Source organism: Lethenteron reissneri, chromosome 31 (assembly GCF_015708825.2).
Source record: "Lethenteron reissneri isolate LAM-NWPU_2019-01 chromosome 31, ASM1570882v1, whole genome shotgun sequence".
Taxonomy (NCBI): Eukaryota; Metazoa; Chordata; class Hyperoartia; order Petromyzontiformes; family Petromyzontidae; genus Lethenteron; species Lethenteron reissneri.
In genome coordinates this window covers 579972-596424 of record NC_083809.1, presented here as the reverse complement: position 1 = coordinate 596424, position 16453 = coordinate 579972, and the positions used below count along the sequence as shown (strand labels likewise).

At 49.0% G+C, this 16453-nt stretch overlaps 1 protein-coding gene across 1 annotated transcript; it reads right to left on the bottom strand.

The window, feature by feature from the left end:
* Positions 1 to 1658: 1658 nt before the first annotated feature.
* Positions 1659 to 16438, bottom strand: LOC133349619 (melanoregulin-like). The gene is made up of 5 exons (XM_061563194.1): positions 15157 to 16438; positions 6547 to 6721; positions 4803 to 4893; positions 4175 to 4341; positions 1659 to 3856 (listed from the first exon to the last, which is right to left on the bottom strand). Exons 1-5 carry the CDS (start codon positions 15273 to 15275, stop codon positions 3533 to 3535), a joined length of 876 nt encoding a protein of 291 aa, XP_061419178.1. The 5' UTR covers positions 15276 to 16438; the 3' UTR covers positions 1659 to 3532.
* Positions 16439 to 16453: the final 15 nt, after the last annotated feature.

Here is a 16453-nt window from a genome sequence, read left to right as displayed (position 1 = left end):
CTTAAGAGTTATTTAACTACATTTAACTCCACAGCAGTATGACAATCCTGCCACCAGCCTTAATCATCATTGTAGCCTTACACTCGACATCACGCTTTTCAGGCACATGCTTAAACAAGCAATCATCACATCATGCCATTAATTGCGTAATGCCGTAAATAACTGCGAATAACAATTAGCAAAGCCACTAATGTAATGGAGTATAATGTTATTTAAATCTAAAAATAGTGTTATTTTGTGGGTATTTAGTTTGGGGAGATGGAATATTTCCAGATTAAATAAAACTATAATCCCGCACATGGCGATATTGTTGCAGAACGGACGATGATCGTGGGTCCTGATATATCGTAAGAGTGATCGTAGAATTGCCATATCTAGATTTGAAGCTTTCGTGACTGCAATGATTCATATTCTTAGGTTTTTTCAGTAAAGTCACGTAGGTAAAAAAACATAAAAAGTAAAATAAAATAAAAATCACGACGTTTCGGAGGCAACGCAAGCTTCCGTCTTCAGGTGGTACCGTCACAGCCACGACAGCTGTATCAAGTAAATGAGAGATTGCAAGAACTACCACTCCGTTTATATAATGGTTGGAGAAGATATTTTATTTTACTTTTTATGTTTTTTTTACCTACGTGACTTTATCAAAAAAACCTAAGAATATAATTGCCATATCGCGACCCGAGGCTTGCAGACAGAGCACGTGCTGCCTATCCACTGCCGGCAGGCGGCGCCATCCGCCGCAATGTCACAGAGGTCAAGGTTCACCGTTTACCCCGGAAAGCCCGAACGAACAGGGAGGGTGGCGATGTTGCTAACGTGTTGAATCCCAAATGACTGATTTGCAGGCCATGTTTCAGCATTGGGATGTTTTTTCGGCCATAGGAAGATGCCGGAGAGCCCGAAGGAAACGCGTGCAGATATCGAACCCAGCCCCTTCATGCTGCAGCCACTGCGCTACCCGGTCGCCCATGGTTTATGTCGACATGCCGAGAACACTCCGTGTGTACTCTATTGCCGAATGTCAAGCTGCGAAGACGCAGACGCTCACCGCCAGGAGTCGCAGTTTGTGAGAAATGATTCCCTCTTGGACAATGGGAAGTTACTCGACTTACACGAACAAAAGACGGCATTTTTTTTATACGAATCCTAAAACTTTGTTCTTCTGCTTCAGGGGAAACCCGTGTAGAGGACACCTTTGACATCTCCGACCCACAACAATGCTACATCAAATTCATCGTATAACCAAGTCAAGGTAATACTAATGACGCCAATGAACAACACAGGACATCTTCATGAAGGCTATTTGTTGACATCTTTAGCCACCTGCATTTTTGAGTGTTTGGAATGTCGGAGGACACTAAAGATAAAGGTGCAGCTCTGCAATTGCTTGCTCACACGACAGCTGATGGAAGGGCCTCCACTGGAGGGAGCTCTTGACAGCCTCTCTGGAGGGTATTTGGTCTACTCATCCATGCTGACCAGACAACTTGGAGGTGGTGGGGACACCCACACTTTAACCTACCACACGCAACCTGCCGATCGACTTCAGTGTGAACCATTTCTCCTGTTGGGTGGACAGGGATTTAAGAAACTTGCCCCAATGTTTCAACATTAAATACAGTTACATACACTCAAACTCGTGTTTACATAGTGAAGAAGGGTAAACAGATTGCTGTTTATTCTAAGATTCACATTGGCAAGGAGGCCCAATATTTACATTGCAGAAGTTAATTCATTGCCTACACACGAGGCTTGTCAAACATTTACGGTGGTTTTAGCGAAATAAATCGTTCAGTGCCACTACCATTTTCGAAATACGTTCAGAATAAAGATTTACAACATACGTACATTTCGCCGATTTAGCATTGCCATTTGGCAAGAATTTTTTTTTACAACGAGCAATGTTTAATATTTACTTATGAATCACGTACAGACACAAATACAACAAAGATCCCCCATGTAGCCTTAACAGACTCTTGGGGCAAGTGCTGTGAGTGAGCTCCTGTGAAGGCTGGCACAGCACACGAGGGGGTGGGTGGCCAGCACCATATCTGACTGCCTTTGTCTCCCCAGTGGTCATGTTTACACACTGCACCAAGTACTCATTTGAGGCTGAGTCGACCCAGCACCGGTTTAGAAAATCGTCACTGGTGTTGGCCGTGAGCAGTAATCGAACTCGGGTGGCCGGGTTTGTAGTGCAGCGTGCTGCTCCTGTGTAAACGCACACACTGGCACGCACATTACACAACCTCGGAAAACCCGTGCACATTGCAACACATCCATCACACAAGACCTATCGTCATGGCTGAACAATACTTCTGACATCACGACCACAAATAAATTAAGCGGAACCGAGAGTGGGCGTGCTATTGTATCTCATCCCATTATAAAAAAACCCATAAGAGCCAAGACACAAACCTACAGGATTATGCATATAGAATAAGTAAAATCTCTTTAAGTTTATTTTACACAATGAAGATTGCTTAAAATGTGGATGCTTTGGGATTTAACTTCTGAAAACACCCATACACCCACTTCACTCGTAAAGAGTGCTAAAACACATTAAGGCACAAAGTTTCTTTTACAGTGTTTTGTATTCGGCAATTGAAGAGCATTAGCGCTCGCATTGTAAACGGTGGAAAGGTAAAGGCACAGCCCAGCAATGTCTCGCTCACGCCACTGCTGGCAGAAGGGGCCTTTCCACTCGAGTGAGCTCGAGAGAGCCTCTCTACAGGGGATTTGGCCGACTTCCCACGCTGTCCACGCGTTGGAGGATGCGGGACTACCCACTCTTTACCCCACCACACGCCACCTGCCGTTCGCCCCGCTGCTGAGTACTCACATTTATAACCGTGAGGTGGATAGAGATTGGGCTGATGACTTCTGGACTTGACGTTAACACAGACTTCATCAGTGGCACTTTGTGCTTGTAAATCTTATTTTTACACAAAACATCACCTTCAACACACAACACACACACACACCGTGCGGATCTTGATTGCCATTCGCAAATAATCTCTTGCAGGCAACATTTTCAATCTGGTTGCATTTTCAAAAACGAAAACTTGTCAAGCGAACGGAAGTGACCACCAATGACTATGTCCGCGGAGTTTTGCATCCCTCTGAGTATGAGCTCCGTTCACTCACTCGGTGAATGTCCACGAGTGGTTATGAGGTCCGTAGCTCTTTTTTTTCTGTTCGCCAAAATGAGACTTTCCGTTTTTGAACAATAACGTGCATGCTCCAATAGTGTTACACCGTTCGTCTCAAATCGCACATGGACAAGTGTCTGGTGTCATCTTCATAACCTCGCCACCACGACCCGCTGGTGATGCAGCGTGCTTGGCATTGGCCCCGGTGCGGGGGATGGTAAGGGATCCTCTGCCACCCCCCCCCCTCTCTTAGTCGCAGGCATCGGTGCAGTTGCACCACCTGCGCACTCAAAAAGAGAGCCGCACTCATGTTGTCACCCACTTGGCTACCTCTGACCCCTCCTGCGTTTTCAGTTCTCGTTCTCCAACACCACGAGCTAGATCTTCAACTCTGCGGGGTTTGGCCCGTTGATGCTGAGGGGCTCCCCGTCGCGCCTCGCTCGTCCCGCGATCGTCGTCGCGGTGGCGATGCCGTTGGCACACACGGAGCCGTGCAGTGTCACGGCGGCCTCCTCCGCGGGCTCCACCCCAGCCGGGCCGTCCGTCTGGTCCAGCGACGTCCTGCGGATGTCGGCGCGGACTCGCGTGACGCTCACGCGAGTCCGACGGCCGGACGGGGGGCTCTTCCCCCCTTCCTTGGGGAAGAGTTCCTGCGCCTTGGCCACGAACGCGTCGGCCATGTCCAGCTCGACGAGACGGTCCTAGGGAAGCAGCAGCAGCAGCTTAGTTTAGTTTTATTTGTATATATTTTTCAAGTGATTTATTTACCTTTCTAATAGTTGCACGCCTGTCGTGTTTTTGTGTTATTTGTTGCTGTAACGTTCTATCCCGCCCCTACTGGACATCTGTGAAAAAGAGCTTTATAGCTGGATTCCACCAGTGTAAATACATATTCAGATTGTGAATACGTGAGATTTGGTCACGTATAAACCGACGCTATATTTGATCGTCTTCATGTCGGTGGAAGATGTACGCCCAAGTTGAAGGCCCTTGGCATGCGGAGCAGGCGGGGTACTCACGAGAACGTAGACGTATCTCTGCGGCGTCTCGTGCAGCTTGTCGAAGAGGTAGCTGCTGCGCTTCAGGGTCAGCAGCAGCGCGCGTGCCCGCCGAAGGTTGCGGAAATCCTCGGGACTCAACGCCGCATTCACCCGCAGCAGCTCGTCCTCCTGGCCCGATCGGAATCCTGAGACGACCGCGGCATGCAACAGAGGCGACGTCCAGACAGGGAGATCACACACCGTGACGCTCGCATTCGACCCCTGGCCCATGAAGTCATGCACATTGCTTTCCAGAGCAGCTTCCACGCAAAATCGTGAAAATGTAATCAAGGAAGAGCAAACGGCTGAAGGCATAAAGCAATTATTGAACCAGTGCATTGACATCAGAGCAGATGACTGGGCTGAAGCGATCATGAATATCGGATCTCGAGATGTAGCCGCACTTTGATGCTTCGAAAATTAAAATTGTTTCTGCGTTGACAATTTCACTGCGAGTGTTGCCCTTTAGTTCGGTAATTTTGCCCATGTACCTTTCTGTGGCACCCCTGATATTATACGTGCATGATAAAACTTGGCGTTGATTCCTTGCCCAGTGATGTGCGTGGTGTGCGGAGGGTGCACGAGTCTCCGTTGACGAGGTTCGTACCAAGCTGCCCCAGAACGAGCTTCCAGCGGTCGTTAATCTCTCGTCGTAGTTGCATCACGGCGCTGAGTCGCCTGTTCAGGTCCGTCCATTCCTGTGAAGGGAAACCAATCGTAACTCTATTGCCCATGGGAATTTGTCCCATAACTATTAGAATACCGGCGTGTTTTCCGACACTGTCCCGTGCGAGCTGCGCGTGTGTGATAATTACTGTGACAGTGATAATAATGACGATCATTTGTTTTTGATACAGCATCTTATACGCTGGGCTGACTCACGGCGCTTTACATCACATCGCATCCCAAACATTTAAGAGGGCACCAAAGTGTTACTATCCCCGTGGACACAAGGTGCCTCAGCACGTGGTCTGCAAACGTAGTAGGCTTTCCTGAGCAATATCATTCATAATACAGGTTTTTTGGGTTAGATTGTGTAAATATATAAATGTGTCGTTAAACCCACTACCACCCGACACAGCCAATTAGTAAGGGTTGTCACGTAAACAGAACATGCCAATGCATTACCTGTGTAGTGAGTCCAACGTCGAACTCAGATTGTAAATGTTGTGACTTTGCTCTCCAACACACCGGTGTGCTGTATAAGCAGCTCTCCTGCTATATGTTTCACCTGATGACGATTGCTTGTGCGGCAATCGAAACGTCGTAGTAAAATAACAAAAAACTACTTTTTGATCGCAACACGAGCGTTGCGATCTTTGAACCGATCTACGTAACTTTACCGAAAGACCCAAAGAATATTAATTCCTGCAATCACGAAAGCTTAAAGTCAAGATTTGGACTTAGTCATTAACGTTGCATTGCAGCACCGAGTCACCCATTCATCTCCAGCTTGCAGAGAGGTGCACGGCAGTGTCTCTGCACCGTGTGTGTGTGTCTATGTCACACACGGCAGTGTCTCTGCACCGTGTGTGAGTGTGTCTATGTCACACACGGCAGTGTCTCTGCACCGTGTGTGAGTGTGTCTATGTCACACACGGCAGTGTCTCTGCACCGTGTGTGTGTGTCTATGTCACACACGGCAGTTTCCCTGCACCGTGTGTGTGTGTGTGTCTATGTCACACACGGCAGTGTTTCTGCACCGTGTGTGTGTGTCTATGTCACACACGGCAGTGTCCCTGCACCGTGTGTGAGTGTGTCTATGTCACACACGGCAGTGTCTCTGCACCGTGTGTGTGTGTCTATGTCACACGCGGCAGTGTCTCTGCACCGTGTGTGTGTGTGTGTCTATGTCACACACGGCAGTGTCTCTGCACCGTGTGTGTGTGTGTGTCTATGTCACACACGGCAGTGTCTCTGCACCGTGTGTGTGTGTGTCTATGTCACACACGGCAGTGTCTCTGCACCGTGTGTGTGTGTGTCTATGTCACACACGGCAGTGTCCCTGCACCGTGTGTGTGTGTGTCTATGTCACACATGGCAGTGTCTCTGCACCATGTGTGAGTGTGTCTATGTCACACACGGCAGTGTCCCTGCACCGTGTGTGTGTGTGTCTATGTCACACACGGCAGTGTCTCTGCACCGTGTGTGTGTGTGTCTATGTCACACATGGCAGTGTCTCTGCACCATGTGTGAGTGTGTCTATGTCACACATGGCCGTGTCTCTGCACCGTGTGTGTGTGTGTCTATGTCACACACGGCAGTGTCTCTGCACCGTGTGTGTGTGTGTGTCTATGTCACGCACGGCCGTGTCCCTGCACCGTGTGTGTGTGTGTGTCTATGTCACGCACGGCTGTGTCCCTGCGCGCGTGTCTCAGTTGCTCGGCAAGCTGAGCGACGAGCTGGTCGGAGGGCGAGTGCTTGTGCGTCGTGTCGTGAGGCTCGCTCCACAGAAAGGCCTCGTCGTCAAGGCGGCGCCGCTTCATCTGCTCCTGGTAGCACAGCACCGAGTCCGCCTGGGCATGACTGCCAGTGTGCACGCACACGCACGCGACCAACCAATCAATCAAAACTGTCAATAAATGACAGATCAATCAATGAATCAGCCTCTCGATGGATCAATCAATGAAAGCCATGAAAATTGTCTGTAGATTTCTTGTCGGAGAGTATTTGTCTGAAAGAGATTCAGTGAAGGGTATCTGTGTGTGTCTCTCTCTATTTCCATATTGCAGTTATCAGACAGATCTCAGCAATCGATTTTTTTGTGAACAGTATTAGAACCCAAGTCTTAAAGGTCATCAAAAAGTGACTCCTCATTGTTGCCCATATACTGTACATACTGTGCAAAGGTGAATGTGAAGGGGTCATCATGGTGATTGCCACTCAATAACTTTCCCATGAATAATTGGGATAATCTGAGCGGATCAAATTGGAATTACCCAGTGACTATTCGAATGAGATAACTTTCAAATTCCCCAAACAGTAATTATTTCCGTTTAATGGCCACTGCTATGCTCTGATTTGTGAGTCGTTTTTTAGAGTCAGGTTATGATTAAAGATGTATTTTATTGTATGGAATAAATCACGTGTAGCTTATGTCGATCTCTGTGTCCTAAACACATTCTTTTGACAAAATAAACAGAAAGTATAAATTTGTATCCTGCTCGTGAATAGGACTAGTTTTGTGAAATAACGAAATATATATATATTTGCACATCATATTGATGTTTTGCAAATGCATTTTATTCTATTATATTTCACTATTTTATTTACCAGGTAAAGCCCACTGTGCTACAGAAAGCTCTTTTTCAGAAGTGACCTGGCCACAAATGATAGCTCCACGAAGTGGCTTATCATGTGGAATTTTATAACAGCCAAATACTCTGCACGCATGTTTATGAATGTGGAGGAAAAAAACGGAGGACCCGGAGAAAAATCCACACGACCAAAGGGGGAACATGCAAACTTTGAATATACAGTACAGACGTTACAGTTGGGACCGAACCCATGACCCCTTGCATACCAGGTGAGGGAGATTCGATCTCGCCAATAAACAACACCTATTTGAAACACGGTGACTGATATAAACACACCTATCCAACACTTCCTTCTTTCTGCCAGATCCTGTAGTTGTTGTCACAGAGTTGAAACCCCACCTCAGTGACATGTTCTTACCGTAATCCACCTGTGCTCACAGACCTTTAATCTGCGGATGCTGCCGCTCACTCCTTTCGTAACCTGCCCCCCTCCTCCTCTACCACCCCCACCACCTCCTCCACACCCAAACATCCCGCAACCTTCACTTCGCACATACATCTACGCTACTCTCTCCCCACGTGATTTAGAAACATGCGTTATTAGGCTGCTATTCATTTTCAATTAATAAGCCACTTTATTGAGATACCATTTGTGGCCAGGTCACTTCTGAAAAAGAGCTATATAGCTGAGTGGGCCTTACCTGGTAAAACAAAAATGGTTTATAGTTTTATTTAGAACAAAAGTCGCTCACCACATCATTCCACACAATTTCTATCGTCCTCGGTTGCCGTTTCTAACTAAAGTTACCTCCACGTGCCGACAGCTCTGTGCTTGAAAAACAACGTAATGCACTTAGAGAAGTTTGCTATGTTATGGGCGCAATATATAAAATAAGGTTGTTGTTATTGTCACGGCATCATTAAAAAGTGCCGTTGTTTGCAAAGTAAGGCAAGAGAGGAGGGCAAGAGGGTTGGGACAGCAGCTCCCACGTGCGTCAGTGCCGTGGGACTCTCACCTAACGCTGGAAATGGAACACAGTGCTGACCTCCTGCCAGCAGCACGCAGCCTGCCTGCGTGGGCTCGCCCCAGCTCACAACTCCCATCAGCGGACCTCTGTGTCGGGAGCCGAGGTCTCCTACCCACACCTTCCCAAGGTCAAACTCCATTCAACTGGAGGCTGCCACTGCTCCACTCCTGCCGTCAGTCTGGAGCTCCCTCCCCCCGAGCCATCCACGCTTGCCAAGTCCCATGAGTCTGGCCTTATCCCTCTGCACAGAATTCATCTCTTTGCTCTGAACCTATGCGGTACAACAGTTTCCGACTGCACGATTCGTGCGGTACACACGGTAATATCTTCAACTACCCACGTGTACTACTCATGTACGGCCCTTTGTCAATCCGCTGCCGGATGAGGGTCTCCCGACGCCATGTGGGTCGTGAGAGTTATTTGACCATATTTGACCACGCAGTTCTGTGCGGGTTGGTGAAGTTGGGGATCATGGACTCGAGGACATAGAAGCACAGCACAACAAATATTTTTGCTGTGCTCTCCTCTGCTGCCCGCAGCGCACACAACAAGAGCCCAGATACCTATGACAACCTGGCTTGCATTTTGGTAAACCATCCCAGCAGCATCCAGGCTCCAAATTGTTTAGCTTCCAAGGTCCCTTGAGGTCGGGTCCACTCCACGCGATTTGGTCGCGGCATCCCACTGCCCACGCAGGTGTGTGTCTCGTGCACGTGGTCGCCGGCTGATGCGCTTCACGTGTGCTGACTGTACGCTTACTTGCTGAATTAGCTAATTCCTACGCTGGTGTCGCCGCCATGTGGATAAACCCAATCACATGAGCACCTCTGGCACTGTTGCCTCTTTGTTAAACATTTTCTGCTTACCGACTTTGGCACCGAGTTAATAAATAAATTAGGTCTCGATGAAAGCCCAAGGTTTTCCCACGTCTTTGTATTTTCAATTCCTTCCCTTGACTTTTACCACCACTGAAAACGAATTTCTTTAGAACTGCTGTTTGTGCTTAGTTTGTTGTCCTCCCACACCTCCGATGAGCACGGTCGGCCAGGTACGGTGTGAAAGAAGTTCAACATATACCACCCATGCCCGATGCCAATCACCCCATTGTTATTCACCTTGGTTATTTCAGTTCTAGTTGTTAAATGGGATACACCAATTGCAAAGCTAAAACTAAATTCAAACAAACAAAACGAGTTGTTCCAAGGGATTCCTCTGTGTGTGCAACAAACTCCTCAAAATCACTGCAGAATGGCTCAACGATGGCGACGTTTAAGCCTGCGGCACCGCAGACTGTGTGTGTGTATGTTGAACTCCACTGACGGTCCCAACCTCAAGCACTTTCTCCAGCCACAAATGAACCATAATACCTTGTTGATCTTGTCAAGGAGCATAAACCATCACGCAAACTCCGGTCATCCTCGCAGCAGTGGTCTTTGGCTAGCCATCGCGTCAAGATGGTCACCGCATCACGCGCTTTCAGATGCGCTTCTGCGGCAGTGTGCAACACTCTTCCTTCCGATTTTAGGTTGGCTACTGATGGTGCCTAAGAAGTTCAACACATCTACCTACATACATTCGCCAGCAATAAGGACATGCCTGCCGGCCAGAAACGTGTACAGTTGTACCGTGCACGCCTTGTCCTTTTGATGCTTAAGTTTAAAGAGCCACAAACCCTGGCTCGCTTGAGGCGGTGGCCATCTCCAGACTGTGTGCAGAATGTACGCGAGAGTGGTGATGTCATCTTGACATGCAACAGCATGCTGGGATTAACACGTAGCAGGCTTTCGCGACCAATAGCATCCATAATACAGGTTTGTTTTGGGGTTAGATCGCGTAAATATAAATGTGTCGTTAAACTCGCCACCACCCGACACAGCCAATTAGTAAGGTTTGTCACGTAAACAGAACGTGCCAATTAGTTACTAGTCCAGCACACCGCTTGTGTGTTGGAGAGCAACATTTTTCGTGTCACCCGGGACACGATGGCGATTTGTTTGTACCACGCATTCGGCACGAGCTGGGCAGCCATGGGGGGGGGGGGGGGGGGAGGGCTTCGGGTGTCCTCGAAACAAATCTGCTTTTACTTAAAAGCAGATGGAAGCAGAATTGCTTTCTGCATCTCAGCATATAAGTACTGTATGTACTGTATATAAAAAAAACAACCCATGTGCTTTAGTCCATCAGCCAGACCAATATTATCTAGCTGCTTTTTACAAGCAAACTGTGGAGGTGAAGGTTGGTGGATCACACACATGTTGTAAACTTGCTTCCCGTGGGCGTCAAATAAGTGCCATACCCTGGCTTGCCAGGAAAAGGCAGTAGAGCAATAACGTGGACTCCACCGGTCCCAACTGTATGGGATAAAGTGTTGCCCCCTCTCATGCATGAGTTTTTCCGGGTGCTCCAGTTTCCTTCCACGTCTATAAACACTCATTAATTGGCCGGTAACTGCGAATACAATGCGGCGCGTTACAAGTTGAAATGCTAAAGAAGGGATGTTGCGTGACTGTTTTCCCTGTGTCAAAAGCCATCCATAAGTGAAACATTTGTCAAATTGGTTTGTAAAGTCATTTAATGCACTTGACTGTCATTTGCAGGTACAGGCACAACAGGGAAGTCATTCTGAGGCTCAACCAGCTCACACACGATGCACGTGACATGGGTGCACTGGGGAGACGGGCTTGGACTTGCGAGGAGATAGGGCGTATAGTACAGCATCCGTGTACAGCGCGGTATTTGCTTTACAGCGGAATGTCACTGAAGTTGGGTTAATATCCTGTCGGCTCACGTGTGTGAAAGCATGTGACTCCACCAGCACCCCCACACGTGGCCAACATCAGGAACAGCCCCAGACAAACAGGGTCATGGTCCCGCGCTGCCTGCGTTCAAGGGGGCTCCACGGTGTACTACGCGAGACGCTTGTTAAGGCTCGCAGCTGCGACCTGGGCTATAAGTGGGCTCCCGTGAGGTGCAGGTGGGGGCCATGGTGGCTAGGATAAGTTAACTACCTCGTCTGGTATGCAGGAGGATGTGGGTTCGATCCAGAACCTGACTGTATATTCGCAGTTTGCGTGTCTCTCTCCCCGTGATTGCGTGGATTTATCCCCGGGTCCTTCAGTTTTCCCTCCACATTTGAAATCAACATCACGCTTTTTGAATATTTGGCTGCTATAATTTTCCACATTATAAGCTAATTCGTTGAGCTATCATTTGTGATAGCCAAGTCACTTGTAAAAAAAGAGCTATATAAATCAGTGGGCCTTAACTGGTAAAATATAACATTGTTTCGTTTCTTCCATTAATCGGAAGCGAACTGAAATCGGGGAATGCGTCGGCCGGCATTGCGTAGTTTGTGTCCACCTGCGGAAACGAGCCCCAGAGTCGGTCTCGTTGGGAAATCCGCGGCACGGCAAAGCGCGCCGCTCGTTAGGGAGGACGTGAAGCCGGATGTTCTGCCCGAGGATGCCGCTGTTTTATGGGGAGTCCAGGAGAGATGAAGCGCTCCGGCACGGGGTGTGATGCGTCCCTCGCCGCTATTTTAAAGAAGGGACCGCTTCTAAAAATAAAGCGTTACGGTGCTGGGGGTAGACTTACGCTTGACCAGCACAAGGCGCCCCAGGGCAAGTAGCCTGCGAGACCAAACCATGGACAAACGGCGAGGACAGATTCATAGCAGCTCTCCCTTCTACAGCTTCCCCGAATCTCTCATCTCCAAGCCCTAGCTCACGAAAGCTTTAAGTCAAGATTTAAAGATAAATACCCCCGTATAGCCTTAACAGACTGTAAGTGCTGTTAGCAAGCACCTATGGTATGCCCAGGACCGGTTCAGATGATCGTCACTGATGTTGGCTGCGAGCGGGAATCGAACCTAGGTCACTGGATTCGTAGCGCAGCGCGCGAACCATTACACTACTGCTTCCCATAATGGAAACACACACGAACGTACCCACATGCCAGCTTTGACAAGCAGGCAATTCACAGAAATGCGAATGCAGGACCCTCCTGAAAATTATTCCTGAGGTTCAGCAAGGCTCTTCTGAGTAGACAGGCAAACCACACCTGCTCCCATCATTCTGGGGTCCCTTTTGAGAATCGTAGGAAAATGTATTTGTTTTTTCACGGTTGCTGATCACAGGCACAAAGGACCAAAATGCCAAGTGGTCAGCAATAAACAGCACTATTGAAGGTGTAGTAAATAGGAGTTTATAGATTTATTGATTTGAGCGAGGTTGCTCGAAGAACTTCGGATTAAGAGATGATGGGAGGGAATACCAAAGCAAGCAGTGGTGTGACCTGCAGTGTGGCGAGTGGATGGGTGGATGAGCGAGCAAGCGAGTAGGGGAGCGAATGTGTTGTGACCTGCGGTGTGGTGGTTCAACAAAGCATGGACGAGAAGAAACAGCGAGTCTGGTGGACTTGAGTCCCCAACATCGGTGTAGGAATCAATGCGTGAAGCTCATGGGAACGGTCGCCACTATAGAGGACCCGTTGATTGTGAATGCTTCATGGTTGACGGTGCAACGTTGCGGAAAGCATTTGCAGGCAGCTGAGTGTACTTTTACATGAAGGCTATGAATGGCAAGAGCTTAACGACACAAATGCGTGCTTGAGTTTGATATCTCAATGAGTGCGTTTGTGGGAAAACCTACAGCGGAAAATGTGTGTGGTGAACACAAGCACCAGGGCAGAGACAGAGAGGCAGACACGCCTAGACAGAGTCAGTCTAGGGAGACCTAGACAGAAGCGGTCTAGGCAGACCTAGACAGAGGCAGTTCAAAGTGGTGAGCCGGGAGGTTGGAGGACTGCGGAGTGGACGACGAGATGGCAGTCTGGGGCAGGAATGAGTGGACGTGGAGATGACAGTCTGGGGCAGGAATGAGTGGACGTGGAGATAGCAGTCTGGGGCAGGAATGAGTGGACGTCGAGATGGCAGTCTGGGGCAGGAATGAGTGGAGAGGGAGGAGCAGGAAAGCAAACCCCACAAAGGTGGAGAAACAGGCCAGGAAAAAGAACTATACATTTTCGTTATAGACATGTTTAAATCAAACGTAACTCTGTGAGTTGCAAACGGACATAAGAATCGACGGGAATATGGACACGGTATGGAACCTTTCCCTTGTCATGATTCTGTATGAGTAAGTTATACTAAGTGATTAATGTCAGCCGGAAATAGTCCTGAACTTTGTTCTGGGAATTGTTTTTGGCATGCGAGCCACATCCAACTCTGGCTGCAAGAAATCAGTGTACGATAATAATGCATACAAAGGCTTTTAGAAATATAGGGTACAATAATACACAACTATTGTGGATAGCTGTACGTTGTACTCTAGCAGTAGTGCCTAACGCTGTTATAAGCCATGCTGCTCCAAGCCTGCCCTGGCAGCGAAAATATCGAGTGGTAACTTAAGCCCCTGGATTATATCACTACCCGGCTTCGCCCGGGACTTGGATTCACCACGCTCGGCCGCCTTTGTCTCCCCAGTGGCGATGTACACACACCACACCAGTTAATTGTTTGAGGCTGAGTCAACCTAGGGGTGGCCCAGGACAGGTTCAAATAATCGTCACGTCGACATATGTGACGTCACAGCTCACTTGCCGTGCAAAATCTCTGCATTGCCCCCCCCCACCCCCCACAAAATACCAAAGTGTATTTTTATAATTGTTGCATGGTGTACAGTCTGGAAAGTACCCACATGGCACATTTGCAGTTTGTCGGGAAGTATGCTAAACATTTTGGACAGACACACATTCACAAATTTCCCTTATTTTTAAATATAGACTTACTGTAGTTATTTTGCTGTGACAGTTTCACCTGAAAACGGAAGCTTGTGTTGTCTCCGAAACGTCGTGATTTTATTGTCTTTATTTTTATTAATTTTAATTTTATTTTTTTACCTACGTGACTTTTCCGAAATAACTAAAAGTATGAATCCTTGCAGTCACGAAAGCTTCAAATCTAGAATTGAGTCGGTAAACGTTGATGTGAGAGTGAACGACCTCTGGCCCTGCGTGGTATCGAGTGGGTGCCGCTTGAGGAATCTTACAAACCCCGCACCACACAGCAGCCCCCAGGGAGGCGACTTGAGGTGTGCAGGTGTCGTGGCCACTGCTGCTGCTGCTGCGGCTGTCCAACTCGCGTGTCGTGTGTACACGTGTTTGGATGTCGGCACGCGTGTCGTGTGTACACGGTGCTAAACTTATTTTGCATCGTACGTAGACAACCGCGAACAAACTAAACACAGGAAGCAGTTCTGTGCCTTTGCGTATTTGAGTGAGAGCGCGCGTGTGGGCCTCCCCTAGGCCTACTCAGCCTCAAATGAGTGCCTGGTGTGGCGGTGTGCAGTCAACATCGCCACGGGGGAGACAAAGGTGGCCGGGCGTGGTGCTGGCCCCCCTGTAGCCTGAACCGGCTGCAGGGGCAGCGAGTGCTGTACGAGAGAGTAGCAGCCGTGAAGGCCGGAGCGGCACACGGGGGGGTGGGTGGCCGACACCACGCCCGGCCGCCTTTGTCTCCCCCGTGGCGATGTCTCTACACACCGCTACACCAGGTACTCGTCTGAGGCTGAGTCGACCTAGGGGAGGCCCACACACGCAGTCTGGTTCACTCACTCGAGCCAGCCCGGCCTTCACAGCTCCACTCGGACCCGGCCCAGAGCGACTCGCCGTGGCTCACCTGATGAGGGGCTCCCTCTCTCCCGGCTCTTCTGGGGGGCAGCAGCAGCAGCAGCAGAGGCCCCCCCAGGACGTGCGCCCCCCCCCCAAGCGGCCCCCCTGGGGCGAGCGGCCCCCCATCCTCACGCGGCCTCCGCGGGCTGCCCCCGGGGCGCAACCCGAGCGCTTGAGGCCGCCGCTGCTGTTGTTGTGGTTGTTGTGGTGGTTGTTGTTGTTGTTTTGTGCTTGTTGTTGTGCTTGTTGTGGTTGTTGGTGTTGTGGTGGTGGTTGTTGTTGTGGTTGTTGTGGTGGTTGTTGTTGTTGTGGTTGTTTTGTGCTTGTTGTTGTGGTGGTTGTTGTTGTTGTGTGGTTGTTGTTATGGTTGTTGTTGGTGTTGTGGTGGTTGTTGTTGTGGTTGTTGTTGGTGTTGTGGTGGTTGTTGTTGTGGTTGTTGTTTGGCTGTGATGATGGACGCAGTGGCTGAGCGCTCTGCTGCGGCTGGTCTCGGTTCAGAGCTGCGCCGAGCCACGCTCGTGTCTGTCGCTGTATGTGCGATACTGTGTGTGTGTTAGTCTGTGTGTTACTGTGTGTGTGTTAGTCTGTGTGTGTTAGTCTGTGTGTTACTGTGTGTGTGTGTTAGTCTGTGTGTTACTGTGTGTGTGTTAGTCTGTGTGTGTTAGTCTGTGTGTTACGGTGTGTGTGTTAGTCTGTGTGTTACTGTGTGTGTGTTAGTCTGTGTGTGTTAGTCTGTGTGTTACTGTGTGTGTGTTAGTCTGTGTGTTACTGTGTGTGTGTTAGTCTGTGTGTGTTAGTCTGTGTGTGTTAGTCTGTGTGTGTTAGTCTGTGTGTTACTGTGTGTGTGTTAGTCTGTGTGTTACTGTGTGTGTGTTAGTCTGTGTGTGTTACTGTGTGTGTGTTAGTCTGTGTGTGTTAGTCTGTGTGTGTTAGTCTGTGTGTGTCTCTGTGTGTGTGTGTCTCTCTGTGTGTCTCTATGTGTGTGATACTCTGTGTCTCTCTCTGTGTGTGTGTGTCTCTCTGTGTGTGTGTTAGTCTGTGTGTGTTACTGTGTGTGTGTTAGTCTGTGTGTGATACTCTGTGTGTCTGTGTGTCTCTGTGTGTCTCTCTGTGTGTGTGTCTGTGTGTGTGTGTCTGTGTGTGTCTCTCTGTGTGTGTCTCTGTGTGTCTCTGTGTGTGTGTGTCTGTGTGTGTGTCTCTCTGTGTGCGTGTTACTCGCGTGCCTGTGGGCCAACTACGCCGAGCTCAAGGCTCGCAGGCTTCGAGCTCGCGGCACGGGGAGGAAGCCGCCGCCGCCACCACCC